We start from the raw sequence: 15,586 nt of genomic DNA, 5'->3' as shown, positions 1-15,586 counted from the left end.
CACCACATCTGCACCACACCACAAAACAAAGAGATGCCCAATTGCCACCATAAAACCTGGCTCTTTAACTCCCAAAGCATGGCAAACAAACCACCTGAACTTGTCTTAATGTGAACCATTTCTAGGAAAAAACCCACAGCAGAACACCTAAAGCTTATCTTGATGTACTACGTGAACACATCCAAGTTTCCACTGCTTTCTTCTTTCTTTCTTTTGTTTTTTACTCCCACAGTTTGCTGAGAACTCCCAGAGCCGACCCTGTCAAACTTGGTCTAAAATTGTTTAAGTACATTGGACATGATTTCCTTCTCATAACAAAAATAGAGACAAAATCCCAACAATCATATCTTGGTGATGCTTAATGAGCCCTTTGGGATCCTTGACAATATACCACTAATATGGTGCTTTGCGTCCTTTGAAACATACCAGAGTAGACTCGTGGAAATAGTAACACAAAAGCGAGGCCTCGCTGACACCCTACGGTCAGCACAGTTTATACATTTTCATGCCAGTTACTCTCACAACACTCAATCTGCTACGCGGGCTCGAGAAGACGGGGCAAAATTGTGCCTCGTGTTCGCAGGGGAGGGAAGACAAAATGAGAGATGAAAAATGAGTCGGGTGTACGAGTAATTGCCTGCTCTGGAGACACGTGGAGCCTGTCTGGAGAAGAGATACTGGGTTAAGGTGGGGTTGGAGGTATGTCATCAATTTGAGCTTGGCACTAATGGTTCAAAATAAAGACGAACACCCCGCTTTGATCTTCGCGGCCTGTTCAGTAGACCTGCTGCTAAAGATAACGATCCATGCAGGTTACTGTAATCTTAGCCTTAAACCGCTCAGGAGGAGGACAGGAGGACAGGGGAAGAATATCTACATTTTAATGGAATGTAATTTGCAGTGACTATTCGAAGGTGCGCTGCTGATAAAGCATCATGTTTGAGGAAAAACAAGAGGCGTGTGGAGAAAATTTCTACGAATAGTGGGGGAAGAAAAAAAAACTAGGTGGTTGCGAGTTGCGCCTCAGGGGTGTGGAACGTGCTGGGGCCTGCTGCATTATAAAGACAAGCCCTACACCCAGCCAGCTGTGCTGCACACAAAACTGCAGGAATGAGGGCACCATGAATGGCTTTCTCTGTGTGACAATGACTGCAGCATTCAGTGGAAAGGCAACGGTCAGGGGTCTCAGCTGCAGAGATGCAGCACCGAGTGTGTGTCTGTGTGCGTGCGTACACTGAGAAATTACTCAGGAATGTGAGGATACATGCCAAAGACAAAGAATTTGCATTCAAGGGAACCTTATTCTCCTCGCCCTCTGAAGAAATATCACAATCCCATCAAAAAGCCTGTCCCGACAGCCACGCTGGATACACTAATTAAAGTCCTGCAATCGGCTAAAGCTCTTCTTTTCCCGCTGATACCAGGAGAGAACTCTTAGGACTGTGTGATACGGCTTGAAATTTCATCTAACACATTCAGTGGCTTTAAAAAAAATTTATTTATAGATTTATATCTCAAAATAACAAAAAAAGAAACATTGTCGCGTACAGTTCACACATTCTTTCTGCTCTATTTAACCCTAACTTGAGACATGGATACGCACCCTGATGGCGAAGCATGAGCCTGAGAGGAATCTCAACTTTGGCCACAGATGCTCGACTTAAACTCAGCTACGACTTAATAAATACTTTACAAAAATAATGCAGGCTTTTTTTTTTTACAATGAAGATCTGCCTCAGAGACACACAGTTAAATTACAGGGGGGGGGGGGGTAAATGAATGAAAATGAAAACGTGTGCATGCTAAATAAACAATCAAGCGTACATGAAAACCTGGATAACTGTGAATGACAAAGTTAAGGGAAACTGGGTAACACATTCCTGAGGGGGGTGTCGTTATTCTATTACCACAGGTCTCTCCGATGCGAACGAGCCACACACACACACAATCGACACGGACACGATAACAATAACAGTTCTACAATGACAGTTTTCCCTTTTAAGAATATGAAGTCAGTCCTCCCTTTAGTAACCAAATCTCGAGTTACAATTGGCAACATAACTACTGGCAAAATTTCATTTTCATTTATTAAAAGTGTGAAAAAAAATAAAAATAATAAAATAAAAAAGATGCGATATTTCACGCCTGGTTGTGATGATGTTGAGAGAAGTTCCTTGTGAGGAAAAAACGAACAAAAAAACTGGTTCTGACTCTGTTAGAATTCCTTGTGGTTCAATAAGAGCAGTATGTCTGTCCTCAGAGCCTAAAAGTTCATGTGTTAATTGACCTAAAACAGAATTAAAAAAGGTTTCAGCGCCATTTCTGAGGTTTAGCTGGATATATGGGCAGTGTTTTTGCGGGCTAGAATTCCCTTGCCTCTTCAAACTGTTTGTAGTAGTCCTCATCCTGAGGGTTTTCTGGACACTTCTGCCCATTGTTTGGTGGCCTTGCCTGGTTGTAGCGGCTCCAGTCACCTTTGCAGATGATCCAAGGCAGGATGTCCACCTTGTAGTGAAGGTCGGCAGAGAACTCTGTGCTGATTAGATTGGGTGTGCCGGCTCCTTTGCCGCGGGTGATGAGCTTCATGTTGTCGTCGTAGCAGCAGTGCTGCGCAGCCAGCGTGGTGGATTCAAGGGTCAGCATGGAGCGGATGCAGTAACGAGCCGTGGGCTTGTAGATCTCCAGCTTCTCTTTGGGACCGCTGGCGTCTTTCCAGCGGAAATTTCTGCGCGTGGGGGCGTCGTATACGTCCGCCGTGCTGTAAGCCACCTCGGTCGGGTAAGAGCAAGGGCAGCTGGGAAGGTCGTTTGCCACCTTAGTCATGTATTTCTTCAAGAAATCACTCTTGCAGTTCATCCAGCGCTCACAACTGTCTGTGTCTGGAAGAAATCAGGACACAATTTCTAACACTTTCCAACAGCAGAGGATGAAACCAGAAGTGAGATGTTTAAAATCAAGGTGTGCTCGCTGAGTTTATTAAGAACAGAAAGCAAAGAGGGAGTGGGCAGCTGCATGCTGCGCTCTTCCTGTCCTGTTGCACAGTAATGGAGCACAGTGCGAGCATGAGGAATGCTGAGAGTGTGCAGGAGCACTGCTGCCAGATGGAAGAAAATGCCTTTGATAGAGTAAGAACATCTGAATGAAGGATAGTGTGGAGTAACACATGAGGAGGCAAAAATCTTACCAACTCCAAAGAGCTCTGTGGCATTGAACTCATCTGTTCCAGCTAACAGGCTCACTTCAGTAGCTGCTGTCCTGAAGGCATCTTCAATACCTTCAGAGAGATGAAAGTACAGTGAAAGCTGGATCAAAAGATGAAAGACCACTAAATCAACACATGGACATACATACCATATGTCCTTACTATGAATAATGTCTTTAGTGATGTGGGTTTTTGTCTGCTATTGATAAGACTTTACCTGGGCAGTTAGGCATGTCGCAAGTTCTGGACTCGGTGGCTGTGCAGGCATAACCGCATGACCTCGTTCTCTTCTGGTTTCCGTTTCCACAAGTGACACTGCACGCTGACCAGCTACTCCAGTCCCCCTCTCCATCCATGTAGTCTCGGATCGGAGAGAAAGAAAGAAAGATCCTCAGCCTTGGTGCAGGCCATACGCTGAGCTTACTGCAGTCTAGCATGGACAGTTTTAGATACGGGGAAGTGAGGGGGTTCACTCTATAGTGTGCTCCTCAAAGCACATACAACATATGCTCATCTATCCACATGCACGTGCTCTCTGTGCTAATGCAAAATTATTGTGTCAAAGTGCAATTTCGGTGAGCCAGTTAAAGCATTTTGGAAATTCCAACAAAGCTTCTGTGGATCCAGGAGACAATTTATAAATCAAGGTTTTCTTTGCTACCTGAGCATCCCAGGCACAGAAGCACCGGATGCCACTGAGCTGCTCTGTCTGTGATATATTAGTTTGAAAATGGGAAGTGAAATGGGAAGAAATTATTGTTTAAGTCCAATTATCATTGAGTCCATCACCGTTATGCACATACATGGAAACAGTTACATAAGGCTCTACCATGGCTGTACCGCACACGTGCACACACGTGTCTTAAAAGCCATACTCCATTGATGAGAAGAATTAATGTGGGCATTTTGGGGTGGAAGTATTTCTGGCTTGGTTCCAACCTTCCTATAGGCCCCCCGCTGCCATCTGCCCCTCATTATGAGCTTTTTTTGTATGAATACAGGCCAGATAGGCTTCTTCTACTGCTGCCCTTTCTCCCTTTTAAAGCATATTACAGAGCTGGGTGCCAACACTAACCAAAAATAAAGGAAAAAAACAGATAATAACCTGTGCTGAGACCACAGATGAGACGATTGAGTGGATGATCCTCACTGCCTGTCCACAATTATGCTTATAAAGTTTAAAGCCGAGACAGTAATGATGATAAAATAGTCCCTCGTCCATTTGTGTGGTATGAAATGACCGACGAATGAGATCTGACCACAGCGATAAGCCAGAAACATTAAACGCGGGCTTTGGTTTGACAAAAAAACAAAAAACATTATATCTCTGGCTGCCTAATCACTGTAGTGCAAGTGAATAAAATGAGATTTTCCACAGCACACGCATTCCTGTTCAACCATGTTGGTTTGGGCATGCTACAACACGGGCCGGACGCACACTGCCTGACAGCGAGCGTAAATTCTTCACCGGCAGATTTATCTGTGGGGTTACTTTGGGAGAGTCTTGCGAGGACGGTGTGGCGACTTTAACGGCGCCTCTGGCCCGGCTCCTGCTCCCGAACTTTGATGTAGCGAGGCGTTTAAACCGTGTCACATAGCGAGCTCCACAACACAGAGGAATCCATCTCATAAAAGAGTGTTAAAGGCTTCAATCAAGGGCTCCCAAAGGCTCGCCTGGGATGACTGCACTTATTATGGTGACAGCTTAAATCAGCAAATCTGCAAATTACAGATTCCACGTCAGACGACGGCCATGTGTGGAAACGCTGGGGACCAGCGCTCGAATAAGACGCGGCCAAATATTGTGCAGCGTGCATAAATTTCCCTGTAAACACACACACACTGTAATCCTCACCATATTCCGTTTGAGCTTTGCTTCCCCTCCTGTCCCAATCTGCCGGTGGCCTGAGGAAGTTGCTGTCCTCTGTGTTGCTCCCATAAGAGCGCTCATTCTCCTCTGTTTGATGAGTGGAGGAAGACGAGGAGGAGGAAGAGGACGACGACGAAGTGTGAGGCCACCAGTTTCTCCAGTTTGGCGAAGCCCAGTTGGGCTTGGTTTCCTTTCGGAGGCCTTTCTCTGGTTCATGGCCCTCTAGTCCATCCACCACTTCAATGGTCACCTGCATTAAGAGAAGTCGACTCAAAGTCAGTAAGAATTGAAGAATTGATCTATGGATGGTGGCACTTTCTGGTACCCCGACACACAGAGTTACCCACTCCCTGTTTTCTGTCCTCACACATGTGCCTCCCAGATGAGGGGGGAACTCTACCCCTGCCCCGCAGTCACCCTCCCACCTCTCGGGCTCTCTCCACCTAAACACAAAGTTCAAAGGGCGATTCAGCCTCCTCCAGACCATGAAAGCCAGATGAATCTCAGGATCAAAGACAACCCCCCACCGACCCCCCTTCTCCCATAGCCTCACGCCCTTGCTCAATTGGTTGCTCTGCTCTCTTCCCACATCTTGAGATGTTAATACACTTTGTTCGTGCTCAGATCTGGCAGCGATGCCCTCAGAAATGGAAAGACCCCCTTGCTAGATTAGACAGGAGAATGATTTAAACATGGCAGCGGTTACTCGACCATCTGCATCACTGAGGGACTTATGGGCAAGGGTCTGCCGCACATTTACATAAGCTGCTGTCTGTGTCCCATCACACGGGTTAGCAGTGAAGCATTGCCGGTTAGCATCTGCTTTTCAGCTGTCATCATGATCGAGGTGAGGCTTCACCGTGTCTCTTTAGCTTTGCTCGCCAGGAAGTGTGAAAAGGGACAAGGGGGGCAAAAGGAAGGAGGAAAGGCGACAGAAGGGGGTTAACGACGTGCGCCAAACTATTCTCCTTCTTCCTGTTTGATCTTCCTGTCCTGTGTGCTTGAGTAGTCTTGTCTTAAGCGGCAAAAAGCGGCAAAGCACGCTGGCAGATGGGGAGACGCGTGCGTTTACCTGAATGTTGGGATTCTGTCCATTGATGTCAGCTTTGGAGAGGTCGGGGAAGTTGTGCAGATCTAGGAGGAAAGCGCCGGGGCCGTCCTTGTGTACGCTGCTGCCCTGTGCCCAGGGGAGGGTTGCAGGACGATGGGCCAGTCGGTGTTCTGGACCAGACCGCCGGTCTTGAGGGGCCAGCTGGGCTGAGGAGCTGCCTTTTGCATTTATGTTGTTCTGTTGAAGACAGAAAGGAGGGCAATGTTAATTTGTCATCACTTTTAAAAAAAAATCAAATTGGTTTGGTTTGGCTGTAAAAACCAAGTAGCCCTATATGTAAGAAATCCAGGGTTTGCACACTCAGCAACATTAAGATTGATCTCTCGTGTTGACAGAGGTTCGCTCGACCATGACCTCTGTCATAAATCCTGCAGACAGTGGACTACTGGGAGCCCAGAAAGAAGGAGCCACTGGGATAAACATTCTGTGTGTCTGCCTGCTTAAACCAAAATATAATCTGTCAAGAACTTGCATTCAGAGCCAATGTCACAGCTAGACTGTATATTTTTCCATTTTTAACTGACAGAGTATACTTCTGCTTTACCATAGAAATATAACGTGGACATATATAGCATGTGCTGATGGTGGCTGGGAGAAAAGAGCCATGTAGGACCTATGGTTTTCCTGCTTTGGGGCTATACTGAGAAACCTAAGCAAACATTGCAAAAATAATTACATCTGCCATCTTGTAGGCAGAAAAACATTTGGTGCACTGACAGGAGTGTTGTAAATTCATCCCAGAAGGACACTTGAGGCGTTTGTCCCCTATCAGGTATGCACAGAAGGAGCAATTGGACAGGCAGCCGTAAGCAGTCGGCAATCATCCCCGTTGTGGGGTGGCAGAAAATAAGATCAAAAAAAGCCATCAATCACGCTCCTTGTTTTCTTTTTTCACGTCCCGTTTCTTCCTGCCTAGTGTTTTTGTGGCCAGGCTGAAGCCTGAGAATATGGCAGCGGCGCTGTACGGTTGCGGTGGCCAGTCACAGACAAAGTGTCAGCTCAGCCACATTGTGGTGGGTATAAAAGCCCCCAGTGGAGCTGTTTGTGTCCAGCCAAGGTGCACTCCGGGGCAATATAGGCGCTGTAAATGGAACGGCACAGCAAGGGAGGAAGGATTATAAATGTAACTTGTATTCAAGCGAGCCGGCTGCACAGAAAGACTTCCACATCCACTGAGCATTGCGTTCCTTAGTTCAAAACCAGAAGGAGATAATGTGATAATGGATTTCAAAGAATTTTAAAACGTTCAATCCCATCTCTTAATTTGAGCGATTGCTTTAATTACAACGATTATACCGCTGGCCATAACTTTGAGAAAGAGGAGCAGATGCATCTAAATTGTTGCTTCAAACCGCACACACACAAAAAAGGTTATAACTTACATATGACGACAAGTTTTTAATGACAATTTATGTCCAGAATTGTAAAATTTGACATTCTGAAAAAGGAGATTCCAGCTAAAAACCACAGACGTCTTCACAACCAGCCAATTACGGCCGAAGGCTCAGTACTGGAAAACATCATTCCAGCAGCGTCGGCTATCGACCCTTTATGCGAACATCACAGGGCTCTCTTTGGATGTATCACAAGTACTTGGACTTTGAGATGCCCATGTGATAACCCTGCCTTTCAAGTTCCCAGTCTTCAGATTTCAGTGGCTGTAATTGAGCCCCGCTGAGGGAGGAGGAGGGGAGGAGGGGAGGGCAGCCCTGAATGCAACACTCACAGCTTCAGTCCACTGTGTAAATGCAAGCACACATCTGTAAACAAATTAAACAGGTGTGGTTGATCTTATCTGGGAGGCCACCTCTTTTTTTATACAAATGCTATGAAAAGTTACTTTTTTGCTGTTTCCCTACAACTCATCGTTTATGGAAGTTTATCCAAAGACTCTAAGACGGTTAATCAAAGCACAAAAATGACTTTTCCCCACGTGTTTGTCTTGCAAATGAAAGCATGGAGGTAGAAAGCAATTTTTTTAAACCATGAAAACCCAGTCGCAGTGTTTACAGAGAGATTATTCCTCAATTATGCTGTCTAGTCATATCAGAATCTTCTGTTGTTTCATGTTATGGGTATTTACAGACTTATTATCTAGTCTTGACACAAATATGAATACTTTAAAGTCAATCTTTAACATGTTCTCCATTATGCTGGAGCCACTGATCCTCAGTGTTGAAGCTCGCTGAGCTGCAGCTCGATTGTAAACACAGAGTTTGGCAGCTTATAGGCAAATATTGGTAGTTTATCAGCACTAATTCCACCTAATCTATGGCTTAAACATTAATTATGTTGCAAACAAGGGGGGGGGGGGAAGCACCATATTACAGAACTGCCACTTTTTCCCTTTTTCTCCATTTCAAACTGAAATAAATGTGAACTAAACGCTGCACTAAAATTAAAAGCAGTCATTTACTATCAAATTGTATTCAGTAAATTTTCCACTGTATCCATTTGCAGTAAGAGCCAGCTTAAAGATAGTTTCCAGACTAGATTATTTAAAGATTGTTGCTCAAAAGTCACAGAAAATGGAAGGAGAGTTTTTGCTTTGCTGTGATGGTAAATTGCTTCTATGTACATGTGGTAGACCTGCAGTAGATTAAAAACTGAGCTAGGATCACATACAGAAGTTAAAAATGTGGAATTCCCAGCCTGTAGATACTTAACTTCAACATCCCTGTTATTTACAAATCACTTGGTCTTATCGTTTCCCTCTCTGCCACCAAAGACCAAGAAACAATTACTTTTCTGGCCGTCCTCCCAAACAGAGTTGCAGCTTGACTTAATAATTCATGTTTCATGCTTTCCTTTTGCCTTTGAACAGCCGGCTTCTCGCTTTCCTTGGTGCCACGAGCAGAGATGATGGTTTTCTGACTGCTATTGAGCTAGCATCCTGACATCATCGGTCACCAATATAAGCTGCTTTTTGTCGCTCTATGTTTCCGTGTTATGAGCTCGGCAGTGTTGAAGGACAAGTCATGAAATGTTACACCCCCAAATTACTGATTTTATGTTTTTTTCCCTACTTGCCACTCCAAGAATGTGCTTTTTTTCTACGTCTAACTTTGCTCTCATACAGTAACAGTACACAGAAAAACTCATTTGAATGTTAAAAAAATCAGCAGCGTTCCCGATCACTCATCTGAGATCCGCCTCGACAAAGTAAAATGCTTTAATTTGAAGATCAAAAGTGACACACAAGTCTTTGGTTCATCTGGGGGGCCTCCCAGGATGCCCCCACCACCACCCCACCCAAAAAAAGCCATTAATGAACACTTGCACACACAAGCCACCCCCTTTACATCCTCACAGTATCTCTTCTTCTTTTCCCGCTTCCCCCTTCTTCACTTTGTGAGGGCTGCTTAAAGGGGCATGACTCTATTTTCAATTGGGAGCAACTCAGGGGTCCTTCCCCCTGGGAAGCTGGCAGGAAATGAAGGCCATCCACATTGTGCCAGATGCTTTTCAACACTACGCTTCTGTAGGTGGAAGAGAAAATCATCCTTTCCCTAGTCACATGGCGTACCCAAATGTTTGCTTACATGAAGAAACGGTGAAGATACAAGCCATGGAGGACCTCTTGAAAAGAAAAGCACAATTTCATAAAATCTAACTGCATGCATTTTTATTTTTTAATTTAACTAATTTCCCGCAACCACAGTGGCTTTCCTTCTCCAGCGATGATAATAGGCCTCAGACAAAAGAGTTTTCTCTTTCCACTTCAGGTGCATGGAGCTGCATCCTGCCAATTGTTCTTCTGTGAATGGCACTTTAAATATGACACCTCGGGATGACAATACACCCCTTGGGCTGTGACAAGCACGGCTGAAAGATGACATCACGGTCTTCAGTGGAGGGTCAGTGAAGCGTATCTGCAGTTAGTCGCAGCGTTCGTGAGCAAAGAAAATTTACAAAAAAAGAAACCTCAAGGCTCGTCTGGCTTCTTCGTCACAGACCACGTTCTGCCTTGTAAAGCTGGACGAATGCCAAATGGGATCCTGAAGCTGGGATATAAGTTGGCATGCATGAAGTTTATCTATTTATTTTTACTGCGATTCAGCTGGAGAAACTCCCTGCTACTCCTCATCCTGCCCATCCGATCCAGCATTTGGCCATGTGACAAATATTCAATAAATTCCTGGAATATTTCCTCAGCTTTGCATGGCCTTATATCCCACACAACACGGGCTTGTTTTGGCATATACGCGGGTGTCACAACGATGGCAGTGATCTGGTGAAGTAAAAATTCTTTCCATTCATTTCCCCTAAGCCCCATTAAAGCATTTACACGGGGATACCATTCCAGTAGGCATAAATACCCATTTATCACCAGGAGAAGAACAAAGTATTTCAGTAGCATGCTAAATATACATCAAAAAGCAGCTGAAGGATGCTTAACACTCTCTAAAAAAGCCTGTTGATCCCAGACCCGTCTTAACCCGCAGGTCAGGATTTGGGGCTCTGCTGGAGGCTGTGCGCTTTATGCTTTATGTTAAAATGGGCAGTTAAAACCATTAAACCTGCCTTAAGTGGTGTCGTGTTGACAAATGTCTCCTCCAGTGAACTTTTGTTGGGACACCTTCTAAAGTGGACCACAAGCTTTTAGCAAAACTGTCTTTTGACCATAGTGTCTTGAGATTTCCAAACTTTCCAGTCTTGCTTACACTAATAGGTGTAAAACGATTTAAAAAGTGAAGTTTAAAGTTTGACCTGAAGCGGTTAAATGTCAAGAGTTTCCTGCAAACACACCCTGGGCAGGAAGTGGGCACCTTCAGGGCTTCAGCTCTGACCCCTCTGCCTTATCAAGTGTTGGCCTGGATGACAGTGATGAGCCCGTGATGACAGAGGAGTGCCTGCAGCTAGCATTTAAATCCCCGACAACAGGGAGGTGTGTCTGGTGTGGGGCACTGATCTCTGACCCTGCCTCATCTTCTACCCCTCGGCTGGCTCACCACAGATCCCCGGGGGACATCCCGTGCGTATGTCAATCTCCATTCACTCACAGGACAACCCCCCCAGGTAATGAAGGTTTGTTTTACCTGGGCTGCATACTCATATGAACATTTGATCAGAACCATCTGCGAGCGGACACCTCTTGGACTTCCCAAATTTAGTGTCAAATTTCCCTGAAGATGTCTCCTTTATGGAAAAACAAAACAAAACAAACAAACAGCAACGAGGCTACTCACAGATTTCCCCCACTCACCTCTGTAAGCGCTGTGCTCTGATCCAGGCTCACAGTTACATTCCCTTGGGGAAGCGGATTGCTCCGCAGCACCGTGATGTGCAAGGTAAGGAGAAGAAGTCCCAGGAGCAAGAGCAGTTCCGCCGCCAGTCGCACCATCCTCTTGACGCGACCGCTCTTTGGAGCCCGCGGTGTGGTCGGAGCTCCGACTCCGCCTCCTCCCGGTGCAGAGACTCCAATCTCCGGATCCGCCGGGGACGAGGAGCCGCAACACCACTTCGAAGCCACTTCGGGAATCAGAATTGCAAAAAATAAAAATAAAAAATAACAAAGAATGAAGGGAAACGGAGCGGAGGTGGGGCAGCAAAAATAGTTGAGAGAGAGAGAAAGAGGTTTTAGTTTGGATCCAGTGCTTTTTCTCTGCAGATGTTTGTATTGTCCTGCGTGAAGGTTGGCCCTCTCACTGAAGGTTCACAAAGTTTGATCTGGAGACGAACGCGGTGAGCCAACGCTGATGTGCCAATCAGTGCGGTGCAGCGAATCCTGCAGGACCGATCCAGCGTGCAGCATTAACGCTTTCCTTTCTCCGAGCTCGGGAAACTTGCAGCCCCGTGTCTCCCCCACACGCTGAGCCTCATGCTTCAGTTTCCCCAACTTCCACCTCAGCCGCTTTACGCATTTCTCGTCATGTGCGCACTCCGCGTTAACCGGCGCACTCTCCGGTGAACCCTAACTTTGGAGGAAATAAAGGAAAGTGCAGGTAGTTTAAAAAGTAGCTCTTCACTGTTCAAACTTCTCGACGGAGGTGTGTCTGCTTCATAAACAGCGCGCATCCATAGCGCGGGACTGCGGGCCCCGCAGAAACGGAAGACTCAGGCTCGCGTGCGTCTCTTAACGAGTCGTAGGCCACTGGTGGAGAGAAACCATATCACACTACCGACACACGCTGTTCTTGTTGTGCGCTCTTGAGGTGGTTTTATACCAAACGCCCCCGTGCAGGCGCCCTCCCCCCCGGTTAACTCTTTCGTCCCTCTGAACCAGTCCTCGCAAAACTGAAATCCGGTGGAGCTTTTCACGTCCACAGCATTCCTGAGAAAGGTGAAAACTGAAACACCCAGAAAGTATATTGGTACCCTCTGCTTTCCGCTGCAGGCGACTTCCAAAAGTGCGCTCTGGTCACCTGATCAAAATGTTTAAAACAGTAAATTTTATAAGTTACATTTTCTTAAAAGGGCATGTTTGATATGTGAGATTAATTAATATGACATAATTTCTTATCATATCAGACAAGCAGGAACCCCCCCACCACCACCACCACTATGTTTGGACAATGGAGACTTTTAAGTATCCACGGTGGTCCTGGGAGGCTCAGTGGTTTACGCAAGCGCCTCGCAGCGCAGAGGTAGACACCCGAAGCGGCTCTGCAGGAGGTCTGCACATGTTGGCGTGTGTGCAGCAACAGCAGCAACAGCCACGTCTCAGATTGTGGAGAAGGTGTTGTAACATCTCACTTAAGCAGGACAAATGGTGCGTAATGTGATTAGCTGTTGTGAGACTATTTATTGTCCGCTTCAAAGGACAGGCCGCTGTGTCAAATTATGCACCAAGCAGGGCCGCTCGCTGCTTTATCGTGGGTGACAGCTCTGCTTGATCCACTTGGCCCGGAAAAGACCACGCTTTCCGTGTCATCTGTCACCTGACGACGACTAACAAGATCCTATTACCTAGCGGTCATAAATGATTTGTAAGCGTCGTAACAGCTAAAATAAGCTCGGAATCATCCTGACATTGGTTTTCGTGGCACAATTCAACCCGCAGGAGAAAGACACGTTATTTCTGTGCATGCGTAATCTGGGATCTTGGTATAGGATTGCGATGAGTGAGAAAAATCCACAGGTCTGGTGAACTGAAGCCCTGTGTTTACCTCTACTGGTGTAGCTGCAGAGTCTCCTGATGCCCGTTTGCGCCAGAACCCATCATGGTCATTCCAAAGAAATCTAATGACCAACGTTAGGAAATTTAGAGCAGGTGCTTGAAGAGTTCAACAACTTAAATATTTAATAGAGTACCCCTGACATCATGTATAGAACCCCATGAATATCTGATGAGGCTGAGTTGGGTTTAAAACACACAATAAGTTGTCTTCTGCATAATTGCCCCAATCTTAACCTTTTTCTTTATTTTCCCTTATATCAGTAGTTTCCAGCCCAGCTCTACTCCAGGCTTCAGTCTTTCTTAGCCCAGGAGAAGCATAGCTGTCCAAAGCATGCAAGTTCTGTCCTGTTTCACTTCAGATCTCTCGCTCTTTTTTTTTAGAATAGAAAAATCTCTGTCTAAATGGAAAACAGAGAGCGGTAAGAATGGCTTGCCTGCTTTGGACACAGTGGTGGACATCAAAGGCGTAGCAGAGGATCCCTCTTCAGAATAGCAGCTACATGCCATTCCAATAAGTGCAGTGTATTTGGATCTGCAGTTCAAAAGAGGCTGGTGCAGGCAGGCAGGCAGGTCTCTGGGGCCTTGCCACCAGTAGTCTGGCTGCACAGATGTTTTGAATGCCAGCACAGACCATTTGCCACTTCTGCTGAAGCTGAAGGCAGTTACAAGTGACTGGAAAGAAGCTCGGAAAGACTCGCGCTCCCCACCTTGCCTGGCAGTCAGTGTGTATTACTGAACTCTTGTCTGTTTGGCTCAGGAGCTTGTTTGAACTTGACATTTTTCGGAGTAGAATTTAAAAAAAAAAAAAAACCTCTATATGTCAGTGACAGCTGAAGCTTTAAAAGTAGGTTGATTGCCAGCATGATTGCTTTTTATCTAAACAGTCTTTTAAAGATTAGGAAACATTTGACTAAAAATTACAGTTTTGTTGCTGATAGCTGTAGGATTTTACAAAAAAATAAATAAATAAATAACATAAATTATGCAATCTGCTTCAAGTAAAGCAGAAGTTTTCTTTTTTCATATTTTAGGGCCATGAGACTTGAATCAGTTGAAATTTATCCTGCAGCAGCCACTGTCATTCAGTTTCTTAACATGTTAGTGTTGCATACTGAATAATGCAACAAAAAGGGGGGGAAAAAAAGCCACAGATAGGCTGTCCTCTCCCAGCTTAATTTTAAGCTCAAAAGTCATCGTCAAATATCAGATTTTTGGAGCAAACCTTTCTCCTGCTGTGCAGCTATGCAAAAATATTGCCGGTAAGTCTCGGCACGTTAGAGTTTGCCTTTCTGCATAATAACACTGGAGCTTAGTATTTGAAGACTCCATGTCTGTGACGCACCGCGTTAGGGCAGAGGATGAATTCAAGCTTTTGAGCTTCTATCTCCACACGTCTCCCTCCTGCTGCAAACCCACGCTGAATTTTTAACACGGTTCACGTTTAGAGTTAAGGTGAAAGTAAACAAAAATTAATAACAGGCATCCGTTAGACGTTAGAGCACCCCGCTGGAAGCCGTGAGGCCACCTTTCCCCATCTCCTCCAGATCTTTATGAAACAGCACATTGGTATGACATCACAGATTTGTAGATTAAAGAAACAGTTTTCTATTGTTGCTGGCTATAGGAGCCAGATGTGAGATAGTCACTTACAGCACAAAGCGATCAAGTACAGAGAACAGATTTCAAGAGTTAGCTGTTTTTTTTGGAAACTTTTATCTATGTTTGTACTTCATTATGTTTCCCAAGAACTGCATATTGCTTTTTTTTAATCTCCTCTTGTAAAATGTTATCACTATGCTGTTTATGGCGAGGCAAACACAAACATAGAAACATCCCGAGGAAAAACAAGTGCAGACAAGACCAAATCCGACACACTGTGAACACACATTCATCATCTATCTATAATCCTTCCTGTGTTAATCAAATGATTACCACATACCACGAGAATTTAGAGTTCAGAGCTAATTGCTGGGTAAGGTTTCTGTTGGCTCAGGTGCCGCATGCTCGGCATGCTTACCTTCACGACTGTAACGCAGTGTTGTGCGTGAAAGGGAACAGCAGGTCTTTAAAACATCAACAATTAAGCTGTTAAGACGTGGTGAATAAGAGCAGTCTCGCCACAAAACAAGCCATAACACCTTTTTTATTCTGCGCGCGGGCTGTTGAGATTTAACTGCATGTCAAAGAAGTAATTGCTGCATGATCTATTATTTACAGAAAGGCTATCATTTACTGTGGAGATGAAAGTGGTGTTTCACTGGGGACGCTTTTATAAAAACAGTT

At 45.2% G+C, this 15,586-nt stretch overlaps 1 protein-coding gene across 1 annotated transcript; it reads right to left on the bottom strand.

Moving 5' to 3' along the window:
* Window positions 1-1,479: 1,479 nt before the first annotated feature.
* ism1 (isthmin 1) lies at window positions 1,480-12,329 on the bottom strand. Its single transcript, XM_031737624.2, has 6 exons — window positions 11,390-12,329; window positions 6,145-6,360; window positions 5,058-5,322; window positions 3,420-3,563; window positions 3,185-3,274; window positions 1,480-2,879 (listed from the first exon to the last, which is right to left on the bottom strand). The coding sequence occupies exons 1-6, from the start codon at window positions 11,525-11,527 to the stop codon at window positions 2,362-2,364; spliced, it is 1,371 nt and encodes a 456-aa protein (XP_031593484.1). The 5' UTR covers window positions 11,528-12,329; the 3' UTR covers window positions 1,480-2,361.
* Between the last annotated feature and the right edge of the window lie 3,257 nt (window positions 12,330-15,586).

This window comes from Oreochromis aureus, linkage group 13 (assembly GCF_013358895.1).
Source record: "Oreochromis aureus strain Israel breed Guangdong linkage group 13, ZZ_aureus, whole genome shotgun sequence".
Lineage (NCBI taxonomy): Eukaryota > Metazoa > Chordata > Actinopteri > Cichliformes > Cichlidae > Oreochromis > Oreochromis aureus.
The sequence above is the reverse complement of the archived record's forward strand: the minus strand, read 5'-3'. Positions and strand labels throughout refer to the sequence as shown.